Raw genomic sequence first — 17769 nt, 5'->3', positions numbered from 1 at the left:
GTTCTTCGAATGTACTGGTATGGAACACAGTTTGGATGTAGTGGCTCTTTGTGTGTATCTCTCTACATTGTAACGGTGGATCATGGATGAACAGGCATGATAAAACGGCAGTTTTTGCCACACTGGCTGAATTGAAGACAGCAAATATGAATCTGTTGCATCGTTGATGGTATGAATAGCAATCCAAGACGTGTTAATGGTTTAACTTAGATCAGTCGGAAGCAACCAGATATGAAGCCAAGCATTACACTTAGTGGAAAAATGATTTTTTTTTTTCAGTAATTCTGTAGATTGAGGGGGTCAATTAAAGTTTGTTATTCAAGAGTAGCTTGGTTTAGTCGTATAACAGTGACTCCCATACACAGTACAAGTGCTCTGACACAAAATTGAGAGCAGAAATAGATTAGGGTTGAAAGTTTTCCTTGAAGTCCAAAATGCTATTAGTATGGGTGGCAGACAATCTACTAGATTGTAAGTTACAATATTATATGAATTTAAGTCCAAATGTAACAGTCAGAAATTTCTTCTATGCATGACAAGATTTACAACTGTTAAAGACACATAACATTCAGTGCTTCACATAAATGTGCTCTTTGTGTTGGGGGAAATGCATTAAATCTATGGCATGTCATGCATAGTGCAGACTGTGCAAAACTTTCAAACAATAACCAGGACAAATACAACTCCGCAAAAAATGAAATCTCGGGAGAGATTTACAGCTTCTTCAATTTTTTTTGTCTTGTAGTAGTCAGCTTGCTGCCAACCTACCTGTTGATTTGTGTCTCAGCCTCATGGCCGCCGCCGCCGCCGAGGCAGCACTACTACCGTCTGTGACTGAAACCCCCGGCCCAACAGTGGTGGCGCTCCTTTGCCTGAAACCCTCCCCTTCCCCACGACTCCCCTGGGCATTTGCCATGCCTGTCATGCTTTGCCGCAGTCTCTCAAACTCCTCCTGTGCATTGGGCGACAGCGAGTCAGTGCGGCTCCAACCCTTGGAGAAGGAGCGCTCGTGGTGGCCCGAGGTCTTCTGGCTCGGCAGCTGCCGGCCGCGCCGCCTCTTCTGTTTCTGCTCACTTAGCTTGTCCAGGGGCAGGTCGCTGAGGTCAAGGTTGTAAACGTGCCTTGCAAGCACTCGAGTCAAAGTCTCCATGGTTTTCTGACACAAGCAACAAATTGAAAAGAAATCATAAGATGCTCTCCCACTGTTTGTTCTATCAGCAAATCAAAGTTCCTTTAAACATTCTTTTTTTAAATATAAGAACTCTCAGTTCAAAGAAATAATCATCTCAAGCTAGTGTTTTGAGCACCAATTAAAAATTTTAAATTAATTAAAAGAGTTAATATATTCACATTATGGTAATGAGTAGCATTTATGTATGCAAACCTGAGGATAATGAGTCATTGTCAAGGGCAAATATTCCAAGATAGAACTGCACACTCTACAATCCAGCTATACCATGCGTGTATGATTACAAGTTAGAGCAATATAAGAGTATAAAGAGTACCAGAAACAAGGACATCAAAGCAGTAGCAAACATGCGTGTTCTCTTGCTCACCAGCACTTTCCAAACAGAAATATCATATGGGACAGATCTTTATCAAAAGCTTGATGAAAGATAAAAACTTAATTTGAGTGCTGATTCAAATGTCAATCACGAAATTCAATTCAGTACTTACGGCCCACTCTCTGATAAGTTCCTCCCAGTGAGTCAATGAAGATAATACCCTAAGTAGCTCATCCCATAGATCAGTAGAAATAAAAACATTCAAATTGGCCTTGATCCAGGTCACTATCAGTGTCTGTCAAGGTAAGAGGTCAAAGGTCATCGTACAGTCAGGATACATCTCAATTGGTTTGATTCATAATATTGTAATTCTGTCAATAACTATACTAATAAGGTATTGATTTTGTGAATTAATAATTATTCATAGGGAAATATTTTCAACTTTGAAGTGAATGTACCAGGCATTGTTTTTACAGAAGACACACGGTAGGGAAGGATAGAGGCATTACACTTTTAATAGATTATAGGAAAGCGGATATTTCAATTGTTAAATGATTATTCATCGTTGAAGAAATCCTGATTTGATGACAGATGTACTGACTTCCTTGCACTGTTCACATGACTAGCTGAGAACATCGTTGAATGAGTCAGTGACCTTGCTCTAGGTGGGCTTGTGAACTTGACTGAGTGACTGTCATAGCCAAGTCGTATACGTTCCACCACTGGACTTAAGATGTATGCAGAGACTTCATAGAAAGTCATTGTTTTTCATCTTTCCCCTTTGAACACATAAAAAAACTGAAAACAGTAGCAATTTTAAATTTTGGTTTCCTGTATTTGTAAGGTAGAAGGGTCACAGGTCAGCAGGGATGAAACCTGTAACATTTGTAAAGTTGCCCTTTGAGTGCCATAATTTTTCCCTCCAAAATTATAGTGCAACATTTTGTAATTTTTTGTGTATTTTCTGTAATTTTTTTCATACTTTTGGACTGAACTGACATAATTTCTTATTGACTTCAGTTTTTTATACAAATATCTGAAAAAATATGGAAAAAATTGCTTGGATATTTTCTACAAAGGTGACAAAATTGACTTTAGCACTCAAAGGGTTAAATGACAAAAAACTTCTAAGATAGTCAAATAATATTAATATTCAGCTGCAAATTGTTACCAATATTAAAGACACGTAAAATGGTGTAAACAGATTTCTTAGTCAGAGAAAATTTACAGGGTAGACAGAAATATGGTGAAAATGATAAATTATTGAAATAGCCCTGCACTGCGTGATACGGGGTTTACCACACATGATTGGGTAAAATCATCCCCTTGCATCAAATTTCAACTCACTTACCTGGAACAAAACAGCAGCTAGGTCCTTACTGAGAGATTTCCTGTAGCCTTTCTCCGGAGGCGTTTTAAGTATAACCTCCGTAATCCTCAGCAGCACCATCAGTAATTGTTCCCTGTAGTCAAAGACATAAATAATAAGATAGGCTTTACTGCTACTGTCACTTCACTGCTAGCCATTCTTCCTTCAAAAAACACAAATAAATCCCCAATATGGCTACACATATAATATCACTGCTCTGACAGTTCATCTCTTTCACATTTGCAAAAACACACTGACTGTGGCCATATCTCTGAGATTGTACTCGCATCATATTTATATTTTCCTTCACTATTCTCATCATTAATGTCTGCATGTATGTATAATCAGCTGATTCAGGATTAATTTTCAATCTACACCCTCATTTAAAGCCAAAGCCAAGGTCAATGACATTATCCTTATGTCAGCGCTTACAGTATAGTCCTTGCAGGAACTGGGAAATAAACAAGTGACATTACAATATTATAAAGCTTTTAGCCAAACTGAAGTACATGTGTGTGAAAAATACAAATCACGAAGACAGAAAAGGTCATCTTTAAAAGAAGCGATTTCAATCAGATGTGCATTTAAGGTACTAGTAGTATGTGCCTCGAAAGTGAAAGACTTAAACTTTTGCTCAAACTTTCCTCAAGGAATATTTCAACCATTCTCTTTCAAAATCAAGAATCGAAATCGGGGGTCACCTAGCGAATTTTGGTACCAGAGAAACAAATTACCAAACATTTTGCGATATTTGAATTTCAAAATGGCCACCATCCCTGTGTTAACTCTATGGAAAAAATTAAATTTTCGATTTTCGAAAAACTAAAAAGTTTTCCTACACACAGAGCTTTAAAATGAACCCCACAAGTAGTAGATCAGAAAAGAATTGTAAAAGTTTTAGAGTCTGAATATCTGTCCCCGAGGTGCATTCCACATTGATGGAATTTCTGCCACTGACTCATGGTTCTGCCACTTGTCAGCGAAGACTGTATTACACCAAGATCGTGGGCAGGGGGCATTTGTGCTCACAGCTGGCAGTTCTTCACCTTTGGAGCACATTCTCCACATCACAGAAAATTCAAACTCACCAAGTCCTCTTGGACATATGGGCATTCATCACCATATGCCTGTAAATATGTAGTACTCTCTTGCACATGTCAACCTGTTGGTGGGAAAACCCAAATGAGAAAAGATGAGAATGGAGTGAAACATTCACAAATAAATTTTTGTTGCCTATCTAAATTATATCCTAATCAATTTTTTTAGATATTTGTCAAAATTTTGATAAAAAGTGTAGCCAATGAAAGCACTCAAAGAGTTAATTTGACACTACTACATCGTGTGGCAATATGCGGGAACTATCAAAAAATAGGGACTCAAATTACTCATATTTATTGTAAGAGAATAAGATTGCTATTATGAACAATTTTTGCCTTGAATTTTCAACTCAAAATCAAGAATAATCTGTTAAAGGGTGGAGAAAAAGATGTGAGTAAAGACCAAAGGCAGGAACATGTATCATATATCACATATATACATTAAGAGCATAAACACAATTGCCTTTGCCAATGCTGCCTAACAGGCCAGACTCACCTGATCATCAAGTACTTTTAGCGGATCACTGGCTGGCTCCAGTAAGAATACATTGGCAGAATTTGTAATAAAGACCTGTAAAGTGGCCTGCTGACCCGCCCTAACATTGCACTGCTCCATGGCCTCTTCCTCCGCTTGATTTATTGCACCAAGGTATGAATCGCTTTGGGAAAATCTCTTGTAAGGAACCCCCGGAATGTGTGGACTCGTCATGGTGGCCGCCGTGGCCCCCGTCTCCATCTCAGTCTATCAAAAAAAAACATAAGAAAATTGTACCATTAATGATTTGTATTCACTCTTGATAATAAACATGGAAAGATCTCACAGACAGCAAAACTCCACACATAAAACATACATCCGCACATACATACATCCGCACATACATACATACATACAGACATACAGATGCCAATGACTCACCATATAAGCTACGAGCTAAAAAATGTGATTCCAACAATCTTGGTGCGATCAAACACTAGGAAAGAATGGAGTTAACTCTCTCACACTCTTTCCAATTTTGAGAAGTCCAAATGTGTTTTCATATGAAAGATGTAAAACTTAAGTTGTGAAAGATTTTAATTGTCACAGTTAAGTAATGAAAGCTTTGAGTTTGATAAGGGGTTAGTGTTTTGCCTAGTCTACACAAAAATGGATTTGTTTTGGTAACTGGGCTGAAGTTTGCTTTTCAATAATTTAAAACCTCATAACAAAGGAAATGGATTACCACTTCTGAAAACATCGTCAGTTTATGGTCATGTTCAAACTTACTTGATTTCCTATGCTCCTCAGCTGCCCACTAAATTCACCATTATCCTCCCCGTACCCAGGGGAGTCTGGACTGTCAGGGGACATGTCGAATGACTGCGACAGAACCATTTCGCACGGTTCCAACATGAACACCGGCTTGTCATCGTTCTGAGTAAATGAAAACACCACCGCATTACAAAAGCTGCAGCGATAACTTTTTGAAGTAATTTATTCACATTAACCAATGGTAGTCATGGAAAAGGAAAATAGAACAAATATACAAGGAGTGAATATCAATTTCTGATGGAAAGACAGGATCTTTCAAATAGTCTGTTCATTGCATCTTCATATCCTTTAATTCAGCATTACAGGCTCTTTCAAGGGCATGGGATTCTGTAGGATGGCATTGCACTTCACTCATACACTTGTTTTCAAACGAATATTTCTTATCAAAGATGATATAAAAACCCCCTCATACTATGTGTTTTCAAAAAGCAGAGAATCTGATGTTTAGTATGGTAGCAATATTTTACTGGAAGGATGCAAATTTTTGAGCTAACCAGAGTGGACTTCATTTTTTTCGAGATGTTATAAACAGAGAAAAAAGAAGGCAGGGAATCAATAATTTACATAAATTTGCATAAATCTACAATTCTATCTCACTCAACTTACAACTACTAGTTATGCTAAAAGTGAACCCACCCAATATCTTGGGTTGACAATTAATGAAAAAGTCAATGAATCTGTTATAAAAGTTATTTTGAGCAAAAAATATGCTGTGTTACATGCAATGCCACCTTAACAGATCTGCATACTCCATTCACAAACCAGTGCAGAGGTATGCATGATATAATCTTAGGGATGACATACACTTCAAAATCTTATCAACATAAAATGAAGAGATAGCATAGACTGGCATACATCTCTCTACCAAAGCTAACGTGACACGCAAAGATTACGGAGAGGTTGAAAACTTGCCATCTCTTACATCTAATTTCTGACAGACTGTACATTATACAATGGAAAAAGGTTGTTACCTGGATCCAATCCTGATACACCCTAATCACTTTTCTCATTGCGGGAGCATCAGCTGATGTAAGTAAGAATGCCTGCAAATCAAATTGACAGACGTTATCATGAGGAGTATGCATCAAAACAAGACAATGAGCTATTTCAATTTAATACCCCCCTACAGGATCTTGCATGTACATTCTGATATTTTTATTGGTATGAGTCGACAACACCTTTCAATACATTTCACCTGATTTCAACGATTGTACATGATGGAATGTTGCTATCAATGCTGCAATGTGAAAATGGTTGCATGGGATTCACACATGTCCAAGTGGAGATTTATCTCTTTCTCGCTAATAAGTACCATCAGGATGTACATGTAAGGTCATGTAGGGGTCATAATATTGACCACAAATCAACGAAACTGGGCAGGCTTATCCCCGGATTGGAGCTGAGGTTAAATGCAGCAGATTTAAAAGTTTTTATTTGGTCATGGTGTGATCTAAGACTACAAGTATAAAGATTTAATTCAAACACACATACAAACTGGTGATTGAGCATAAACTGATTTTTGTACACAAGGGCTTTTCAAATCTTAGATTTCTGCAGACATTCAAGAACTGCTGTCACAAACACATGTACAATTTTTTAGGATTGGGGTCAGGTTTTGGCAATTCTAAATACTTAGTAATCAATGCATGGCACACAAAAATGCTTAATTCACTGTCTGAAGAATGACAGCAAAAGAATTCTGGTCCTAGCTGGCTCCTGGACACAGTGTGAACCCGGAGGGGAATCACATTTTCGTCCTATCAGCATTTGATAAAATTTGTGTTGCAATGTGGAACACAAATTACCATATTGGTTCCAATTCAAGTTTCATGTTCCTAGAAACAGTCTGAAATTAGTCTCAGATTGCACTTGAGCGAATCAAACTTCCCAGTCCAGGGCACTAGAATGCCTTTTGAAGTATTCTCATGTACCTGAAATTGGAGAAATATCTCCTCAAGCCAGCTTATTAGTAATGTACCTGCAGAAGTACCTTTAAGCATCTCCTAATTGATTGAACCCCTCTCCCTGCTGGATTTTCTTTCAACCTAGTGGATATTAAATAGCTTGGAGGGCTATACCATATTGGGTACAGGGATATACCTATGGCATTTTTTAAATGGCTTTAACATAATTCTGGATCACTATTGGTTCAGTTACATGCCAATGTTTCGTGAGCATGGTGACATGAATGACTTATTCCAATCAGTTCTCAGAGCTAGTCACAAAATATTCCACCGGCAGATTTCTTACGTAAAACTTTGCCAAAAACGTTCAATTGACAAACACAATGTTTATGGCTTTAATACCTGTCTGAAGATCTCATGAACAAAGTTAACGTTAGCCCTCGTGGAGTAGAGTACATCTCTGACGATTTCCGCATCGGTTTGAAGCTGGCTCTCTTCCATGCTGCTCATACTGGACGTACTGGTGTCTCTGTCTGATTGGTTGGTCAGAGTGCTGGAGTTACTGGGTGGGTTGTTGTCCTCCCTGTCTGACATCTTGACGCTCTCCGCCATGTCCTTGCTGTCTTCACGTTTCAATGTGCCTTCATCACCGACGCTGCACATGGAGGGGGAAAAAACAAAGGGCAATCAACCACTTTTTTTCAACTGAAGATATTTTGTGTCCATGGCATCAAAGTTCCATCATACTATGGAACACACTACCACTCAACATCAGAGAATCCCAAAACTTGGAAACCGTCAAAAGAAGGCTGACAACGCACATGTTTTCCAGAGCATACAGTGTGGTTCAGCCTTTGAGCGTCACAGAGCAAAGCATTGTTTTTGGATTTTGGTGCTATCTAAACTTTGCTGATTGATTGATTGATCATTATTCTGTAACGTAAACATCTGTCTGAAACTTTTCACAAGATTTTTGCAATTAGCACATGTGAGAATGATGAAAATAATACCATGTTATGATAGAAAGTATAGATATTACATGTCAAGGGTTCCGACCAGAGAGATATTTGTCAACATTGCATATGGTATGCTGTATGGAAAGAAATCTGCTATCGTGACGAGTGCAATTGGCATAACTGAAAACAGATTTCATGTACCAAAGCTTGGCATGGCAGAGGTGTAAAGCCTCTTCCAAAACCTTGCAGACAGGGTCAGACATCAAATTTGCATTGATGTGTCACAAGAGTGAAGGCATGACACTGCTGTTGATTTAACACTGACCTTGACTTTGGAGTCTGTTTCCTGGTATTCGTGAAGGCCACCACCCATCTCACCACGCTGACTCGGCACGCCAAAATTGGGTCTCGCCTACTGTTGTCCATCTGATCAAAGGACCGCGTACGAAACTCTGGGACATCTGGGGGGACGAGGATATGTGAGAAAGTTAGGAAAATAGACGAGTGCTCTTTGACTTTAAAGATTTCTTAACCTTTTGAGAGTCAATTTTGGAATTTTGTGAAAAATATTTCAGTCTCTTCTACATGTATACCAGTATGTGAGGATGTAGTGTAAATTTCCTTGTAAAGAACACTTTTGAGATATTGGCATAGGCGTCAAGGGCAGTATAAGCTTCCTGTTGAAAACACTTCAAATCTTTGACGCCAGCACATGAATAAAATATGCTTGCATGATATCAGTGATTCTGCTTTTGTGAGCCAGAACTCTGTGATGGCGTGATAGCCTACAATGCCATTCCTTCAAGAATCCTTCCATGTGAGCGTTTATTTCCAAGAACGTAACAAGAATGTTGCATCCATCAATTGTGAGAACTCAAAACCACGCATTTCCTTTGCTCTCTTTGTCAATCTCACTTCATTACGGAGGCAGAGTCACAGCAAAATACATTCAAACAGTGCCGCGTTTTCAGGGATTGTAACTCATCAAGAACATGATATGAAAAGGATGTATTTTCATCTGGCTAAAATTTTAAATTTAATAGATATCCATCTAATTTCAAACAATATATTGACATTTCTGAGTAAATATTTGTCTGTATAATATACAACTGGTTTCTTGTTACTGATGAAAAACCTAGTATTGTTGACAGAGTGGGGTACCTGTATGCCTGGATCTCACCTAGCATTGTTGACAGAGTGAGGTACATGAGTGCCTGGATCTCAACATTAACTTAAACGGAAATATAATTAAGAGCAAAATTTCAGCCCAACGGTAAGGCTTTATTAACCTTTTCACCCTATTTCACTCTGAAAAGCTGTATTGCTGCCACTGTTACGGTAAACCACACGGTCTTACTACCAAGCTTCGATGGTAAATACGGTTGGGTGTACTGGCTAATTTGGCCATGCTTCCAGACACAGTGTTAATATTAGGTTGGGCATTATCAACAATGTGGGAAAATAAAAGTATACAGTTACTGAGCAAACATGCCTCGCAAGGTGCAGAGTACCTCTAGATTGACTCGTATGGCAGCATGAAACTCACCTAGGACAGGATCATAGATGTCAGTCTTCTGAGAAATCTCGGGGAAAATCACTGGCAGGTAATATTTTTTAAAATTTTCAAATAAAAACATAAAACTCCTCTCTTTCCTTTCCATGTCTCTCCATTCCATCTTATTGATCTGGATGTAAAAGAAGGCGGAAAAGAAAATATTAGGTTGTGAAGAGTTATAATTTTGATGTGGTTCATCCAATTATGTCCAACAAGCATACTTTGTTTTGCACTGAAGTTCAGTTCGGTTGAAACAATTTTGATTTCTGTTAAAATCTAATGAAGGAGAATGGCCCTTTACAATGATATTTCATTCCTTGCCAGAATACTGTCCAAACTTATTTTGTGATTTACATATTGGGTTTAACTTCTCAGTTTGGTGCCTAAATAGTATAGAGCACTTCTTGGATTCTTTCATGTATATACACTGTAGAGAACCTTGTGGATATCAAATTGTGAAAACAATTACTCAGAATAATAAAGACTCCTAATATTGATAGATGGTGAGTGTGGGGGGGGGGGGGGGGGGGGGGGGGGGAGATCTAGTAATTTATTTCTGAGATACAAAATACAAATTTGCATGATACAAAATTTGCATATAAACATTACCCTGAACTTGAAGTAGCAATATCACTAGGGATATAATGGAGGCTGGACTGTGATGTGGATTAGTACAGTTCAGGCCAAGTTGAAATATAATGTGGACACATATGTAAATGACTGTATGAGGAGATGAGATGCAACAATTATTATATTCTGCATACAATTTGCACATAAATGTTCACATGAACTTGAGGCAGCAACATCACAAGGGATACGATGCTGGACTACTTGCTTTACGCCATCTCCTATCAATCATACCGTATAGTTCTGGATATATGCATTTTGACGGGAAGCTAATGAATGCTCTTGGGAGGAAATGTCAGCTTTCAGAACTGCATGCTCTGAGGGTAAAAATGATGCAATCACTTTACGCAGTGATACGCATCAGAAAACCTCAAGCAAATTGTCGACAAAGAAGCGAACCAGACATGTATGGGGGTTGGGCTGATGTGATTAGGGGCTCCTGAAAATCTTTCATAAATGCTCTCCTTTGGGTCATCCCTCTGGTGAATTTCTAATTAAGTCGGGCTTTGTAATCACCATGGCGACTTGGGTAATTAACTCAGAGCAGGTAATATCGCTCATACAGCTGTTGTTTCTTGCGTATTGAGTTGCATATGTTGTCGTGTAGTAATTTTGTCACAAATTTCACATGAAGATTAATTGCACTGAGGGTAAAAATACATTGTTGAGTGATAAAGATAGTAAATACATTCATTGTAGATATTTGGCGACACAAATTTAGTTGTAGGGTTTGTTTACCAACAGCGTGTGAAAGTCAGTGCATGTTAAGACTGAGAAGTGAGAAAATGTGTGTGTACAGAGAGTGTGTGTGTATATGAATCTTGTATGTGCATTTTAGGAAAGTGCATATAAGCTTCTTTTCAATTTTTTAAGAGACTCATACTACATGTAAAGCTTTATTAGCTGTACTCTCTTGATGCAATTTCCAGCATTTTTGTTCTGTCTGTATCATACAATGTCTTGTTCATCTCCAAAAATCAAGTTCAGATGTCTCGCATTGAATTTGTTAGTAAAGTCTGCATGTGTGTAATGTCAAGTGTCAGTGTTGACTAATGCATGTTTAGCAAAAATGAATTTTGAACACGTAAACAATGCACTGTGTTGGTATAAAGGCCCTTACAATTTTCAAAATACTTTCAGAATAATAAGAATATACAATTGTTATAAAGTGAAGCGAAAGCATTGAAAATGTAATCACACATTAGAGCTATAGTCCCTGTAAAACTTAAAGTATTGAAATATTCTTTAAGAAGCAACTAATACGTTGGATATATCACATAGAAACACAGGCATTCACTGAAAACCCTGAGGAAATGACCCTATCATGAAACTTTTCAACATCATATTCTTACCTGTGAAACACTGAAGTGCAGCACAGCTTCGAGTAAGAATTTGGTGACATTTTCCGGAACTTTCTCCCCAGACTGCGGTGAAATGAGAGGAGTTATTTCCACAGGAGTGACAGCAGTTGCAGTGACTAGAATAGAAAAGATGGTTATTTCACCAAATATGTCAATTTTACGACCACTTTGAAGTTTTTGTTGATATTTATGAGTAGCAGAGATTTCCTATAGATACAGTAACATCAAAATTTACTGGATTGCCCTCATACTGGCAGTTAAACTGCCCTCACACTACTCACTGGCTTACCATTGGAGACACAATAAAGCCACATCTGGTTCTTTATGCACGAATTAAACTCACTTCCCCCTGTTACATATGCTTAGGTTCCGGGTCTGAGAATTAAAGGTGCCGACACCTACACACGTAATCTAGTGTCAAACTGACGGAATAAAATTTAATACCTTATCGAATGAAAATAAAATACTGGTCGCGCTAAAAAGGGTAAACCTGAGTTAATGTGAGGAATTAGAGCTGTACACAGGCTGATGTTATTGGATTTTTGTCAATTTGACCTCATTCCCACATCAGAATCTGGACAATTTCAAGTCTTGTTGAGTTTACACAAAGTCACTTCTGATCTACTCTGTCTAGGTCTACGCCAGTCAGTGGCTGGCTGAAAATACTGTTGAACATACACAGATAGTGTCAGACAGGAATGGAGCAAATTTTGTCCATGCATGTAAAGAGAAGGGTTTAGTTACCCCTGATACTTTGGTATAGGCTGGACAAGCCTATAACCACAGCTACAGATAGCAACTCCATCTATATTCTAGACTAGCTGGCTGTGCTCTCTCTTACATTACCAGTAGCTGTACTGCCAGCATAGATGCATACAAAGGATTACTTTCTTCCATTTTGTCTTATCTTGATTATAAATCACAACTTCTATAAAAGTGCCTGAGTGAATACTTCCAATATCACCTTTACAGGTAAGAAGAAATGAAGTATGGGACGCGCTCACTCTTTTCATGCTATTCAACATCATTGCGCAATATGCCTCCAGGTACATGTATACATCATCTCTCCTTTAGCAGTGATTCATGACAATGATATCTGTTGTCTTTTTTAATCACCTAGATGTGATTTTCACCAGCCTTGCATTCTAACAGCCGTTTACCTTCAGATTTAGAGGAATCAATGGGCAAGGGTGTTTCAGTGTTACACACATCAACAAAGAGATTGGCTACTTACAATCTAGGAAGACACTAGACGGAGGTCTTGCTGAGTTGTTGATGAGGCTGTCCAGAGTGTGGATGCCGGAGGCGCCTTCAGGCTGTGGAAATCCGGGAACTAAGGTTGCATAGATCAAGTAGCACTCCTCGTCGGCGTGTTCTTGTAGTGCTTGGAACCACAGCAGAAACAACCTAATACCCTCTCTCCGGAGCTGAAAATATAGAAATCGACAATTTTGTTACCCGTAAAAGAAAAATCTTCATGAAAAACTGGAGGAGTTCCAAAGTGTACACGTAGTTTAGGCTATGTATGTATCTAAAACCCTTGTTCCTTGAAAGCCTCTGCATGAACTTGAAAACAATGGTACATATTCCTTGATGTGGTGCACCCATTGGTTCCTGGTATCTAATTCATATTTTGTAAGCCGCTTTGTTTTCCCAATGAATTATAAAATCTGTTGAAAAAATTTGCTTTCTCATTAATCCCATTAGATATTCTCCTCTATAAGTGATTAAATGATGCAACTACTACAATTTTCCACTTTAAATGTCTATGACATTTTATGGATGCGTCCTTGTCCTCGTACAAATATGGCTAATATGAAATGAAGAGTTTCTGCAGGACTGTTATGTACCATCACCATATACAGGGAATTACGGACACCATGTTGAGTTGTGTCTTCATTTGTAATTTCGGATGGCTGTAGTGTACTTTCTAATGTTACTCTGCTCTCTCAAATTGTAAACCATGATCAAGTTGGCCAAATAATTATGCATGTACCTACAGGAGGGGTACGGATTGGGGCTGGAGTCGGGTGGGGTAGAGTACCGATTTTCTCTTTTTACGTGTACATTATTGCTCTTTGCACTGACGCATACAACATGCACTGAACAAAGGTATGTACATGCTGTGTAAAATACATGTTCCTGCAAGTTTCCATGAGGACAAAGGTCACCTCATCACTACTGACAAAAACACGAGATCAAAACTGTAACAAGCAGGCAACATCAAAAGATGGCACTTTGCCTTCTAAATATTGGAGTGATTCAGAGCTCTTGAAAATGTAAAACGTGAAAAAAATGTGTGCTCACTCCACAGCTTGCTCACCAGCAGCCATGGAAACATGTACGTTTGCCAACGCAAACCCAGTCTGACGTCAAATCTGAATACACAGTCAGACACGATCACTCACTTTCTCACACACAGCCCAGTTGGATGCAGAAACCTCTGCATAATGTGAATTTTACGGTAGATTTCAAGGATAATTTTCCGCTATTATACACCAACCATGGCAGTAACAAATCACAATTGAAAAATCTTTCGAAAACTGAAAGCAACTAAGCTGGTGATAGAAATCTCAATTAATAACTGAAATTACAAGTGTGTAATGTACACAAGCAGACATACACGTGAAACAAGAGTCAACAAAAAAAAATCATTCAGTGTTTTCACACACAGAAAAATCAAAAGGCCTGAAGAGTGAATTTGACAGTTTTGCAATCAGCACATATCCACTGCACACAAAAAGTCTGCACAGCATTTATGAATATTTGATGGACCCGATTCTTTTCTCCAGGGAATTCTACATGTATGCACCTGTATTTCTCAATTGACTGTGAAATAGATGACAAACTTTCTTTCGTCTTTTCATTTTTACCTTCAGAGCATTTCCGGGGTGCAGCAACTTCTTCAAGAGACGACCTAAAAGAAAATATCACGGAATATGAATTTCATTGTTGTACGGAACAAATAGCCATCTACTATTTCTACAGTGTAACAGTAAAATCTACACTACAGAAGCCACAAAATGTCATTAAAAAGAGTATTTATACTTGTCCTATGCATGTACAAGTACATGTACTTAATAATATGCTACAGCCCCCCCCCCCCCCCCCCCCCCCCCCCCCCCCCCCCCCCCCCCCCCCCCCCCCCCCCCCCCCCCCCCCCCCCCCCCCCACCACCACCACCACCACCACCACCAAAAAAAACCCAGTTTTCTTACACAACACCAATACATACAATACACTGTATGGGCATGTGTACCTTGCCTAGTACTTAACCCTTTGAGCGCCACAGTCAATTTTTGTCACCTTCATAAATTGTAACCCAGACAATTTTTTTCAGGTTTTTTCCAAAGTTTTGATCAAAAACTGTAGCCAATTAAAAGTGACAACCATTTAATGCAAAACTGTCAAAAAAATTACAAAAAATTTCACAAAAATTGGTAAAATTTTGAACTAAAATTTTGGCGGGAAAAATTCCAGCACTCAAAGGTTTAAAGCACTTACTTACATAAATTTTACATTTCCTTCCTACATATATTGGACTCCATGTCAAATATTGCCTGTTAGCGGCAGATTCTCAAAGAGAAGATTAATAAATACAGTCCTAATCCCTGCAGTGACCCATTGTACAGCATCTGTCTATTACTGTGAAATGTGCTGCATATACAATTTCAGGAATGAAAGCAGGTAGGCAACAAAACTACTGTATATTCAGTTACAAAGGCTACTGGTTATTTAGTATAGTAAAATTTTGGTGTAGTATTTAGTACTCTTGTCTTTGAGACTATCCATTTGTAAATCCAGAAAACATGGGCATATGTCTGAACCTATTCACAGACGATAATAAATATTACATCACAATTTAGTTCCCTTTTTCCCTATGATACATGTACTATTTTTCACTTTCAGTTTGACAGACAATGGGAGAAGAATGATGCTGGCTACATTTAATTTGTAAGATTTGTGCAGACTATGATCATAATATTGCTACCTACATGAAGGGCATGTACAATGTGCCCGAACAACACACTGCAAATATTTGTGCAATCTAGCAACTGGATTATAATAACAGTCACGCCAAATGTATGGCTTCGGCACGATCACAAGGTAATTCCCGTAGTTTATAGCAGGAATTGAGACTAGCATATTGACTGGTAACAGAGGGCAATGACCAAAATGAAATATTGTGAAGCTTTTGGGACACATCGAGAAGGACTTCCCTTGATTATCTGACCTGGATTTATGTTATCTGCAACACAGATGTCACTCACTGTGAAGTTAAAAGGTGAAAGAGACAGGCATTGGCATGGATTCCGTGATCACTTGTTTGGTGGCTGAATCTTGTGCAATGCTAACGGCAGAATTACCACAAGTTTTCTACACCTGACATCATTGCCTGATATCACAAATTGGATAATCAGCCATGCAGACTAAAAAGAACTTCCAAAATATTGTCCATACTGATACTGTACGCAGCAACTATGAAATGCCATGGCAAATGAAAGTCTTTGCCTAAATAGAGACAAGTTTCCCTTCCAAAAAGTGGCATCTCAGAATAATTCTTCATGTGAACATTGGATAAGAATTATACAACAGCTACATGTACTAACAAGTTGAAAATACTGTAAACTTTAAGAAAATTTGTTTGACTTTCCAGTTCAAACTGTTCAGGTGTAGTAACCAGCTGGCAACGAAATGTAATGTCAAATCTGATTGGTCAGTTCTTGAACTTACAATATCATAAGCCTATCCAGATTCAGGATGCAGAAATATATTAAATAGACATGAATCACAGGGCTAATACAAGTAACTCTTTCAGAAAACTTTACACAGTCTGAAGGGTTTAAAGCGGCTGTGGATGATGAAATGTCCACTTTGCAAAAGTTTAACATGGTAGCAGGAATGTATGAAGTACAATATACATGTAAAAATAGTGACAATAATCACTGTTCGCTCCCATACAGTTATCAAAACAAACCAACAATTGTATGAAACATGGACATACACATACAGACAGACTGACATTCACAGACTGGCACAGAGTGATGACATTGACCCCAAGTGTGCCTTGGCCATGAAGAGTGATAAAGATATAACAAAAAGCTGAATGTAATGATAAAATAGTTAAGTATAGGCCTACAGACACTGAGGGTGAATATGTTACAGCAATTTGATTAGTTTCTTTTCGTTTTCTACTTCTGTGATAATTTTTAAGACAATCAAACTGCAAGGCAGTTTTAATATGTATTGACAACATGTTATCTTTTACAAGCACACAGCAAACTGTTCATGATTTTTCATTTACAATATTTGACATAGACTGAAATACATAACATGCAACAGTATTTACACTTTGCCCATTCACCAGATACATGGAGAGATTTCAACATATAATCATCAACTCAGAAACCCTACAGGGAAAAGTAAACATTGTTTTCTTCCAGAACAGCTGGTACATCCACATCTGGAGCAACATACAAACTTAACCAATTACACAAGGATGATGACACAAGAGATAAAGTTAAGAAATTTAACTGTGGTGAACTTGACTATTCCTTTCAAATCCTTACCTAACTTGATTGACATCTTAAACTAAAATACACTGCATGGTTAATTGCACACAAAAATACATCAGGGGTGTACCATTTGATAAAAGGGGGTTGTCTGGAAGATTGATGAGGAACATTATCTTTTTTATCCGATACATTGTACATTCTTTTTTTCCCACTATCCCACCTTTTCTTTTTGACAAACCTTCTGTGGCTGATTTTTTTATTGACATTTGTTTGGATTTTTTTCAAAATCTGCCAGGACTCTTTAACATTGAAAAAAACTTTGAATATATTTGTTGGAAACCAAACCTGCTGAAATCACCTCAGCTATGTTTTCTCATTATTTTTTACCGCATTTCAACACCAAATACAGTTTACCACTTCAAATGCTTACTGAATCACCGCATTATCTTGAACATAGGGCCAATGTCCCTGAAGCTACTATAGACATGGATACAAAATTAAGTATTTCCTGACTGTCCAGCGGTTTTGAAAAAAACAAGATACCCAATAGTCGACAGAGCTCTGCTGTGT

General features: G+C 38.1%; 1 protein-coding gene across 6 annotated transcripts in view; it reads right to left on the bottom strand.

The window, feature by feature from the left end:
* The window catches only part of LOC139149922 (ral GTPase-activating protein subunit alpha-1-like), a 126251-nt gene that overhangs the window by 76729 nt on the left and 31753 nt on the right, over positions 1–17769 (bottom strand). For 4 of the 6 annotated variants that reach the window (XM_070721975.1, XM_070721972.1, XM_070721974.1 and 1 more), the window contains exons 5-17: positions 14557–14600; positions 12918–13110; positions 11675–11799; positions 9687–9825; positions 8466–8601; positions 7587–7839; positions 6252–6323; positions 5236–5382; positions 4468–4713; positions 3963–4036; positions 2857–2968; positions 1678–1800; positions 769–1156 (exon numbers count right to left, since the gene is read on the bottom strand). In XM_070721975.1, the coding sequence (XP_070578076.1) occupies positions 769–1156; positions 1678–1800; positions 2857–2968; positions 3963–4036; positions 4468–4713; positions 5236–5382; positions 6252–6323; positions 7587–7839; positions 8466–8601; positions 9687–9825; positions 11675–11799; positions 12918–13110; positions 14557–14600 (2052 nt within the window). The remainder of the gene's footprint in view (positions 1–768; positions 1157–1677; positions 1801–2856; positions 2969–3962; positions 4037–4467; positions 4714–5235; positions 5383–6251; positions 6324–7586; positions 7840–8465; positions 8602–9686; positions 9826–11674; positions 11800–12917; positions 13111–14556; positions 14601–17769) is intronic. The other 2 variants (XM_070721977.1, XM_070721976.1) reach the window with 1 other exon arrangement.

This window comes from Ptychodera flava, chromosome 14 (assembly GCF_041260155.1).
Source record: "Ptychodera flava strain L36383 chromosome 14, AS_Pfla_20210202, whole genome shotgun sequence".
NCBI classification, from domain to species: Eukaryota; Metazoa; Hemichordata; class Enteropneusta; family Ptychoderidae; genus Ptychodera; species Ptychodera flava.
This window is presented reverse-complemented; position numbering and strand designations above follow the sequence as displayed.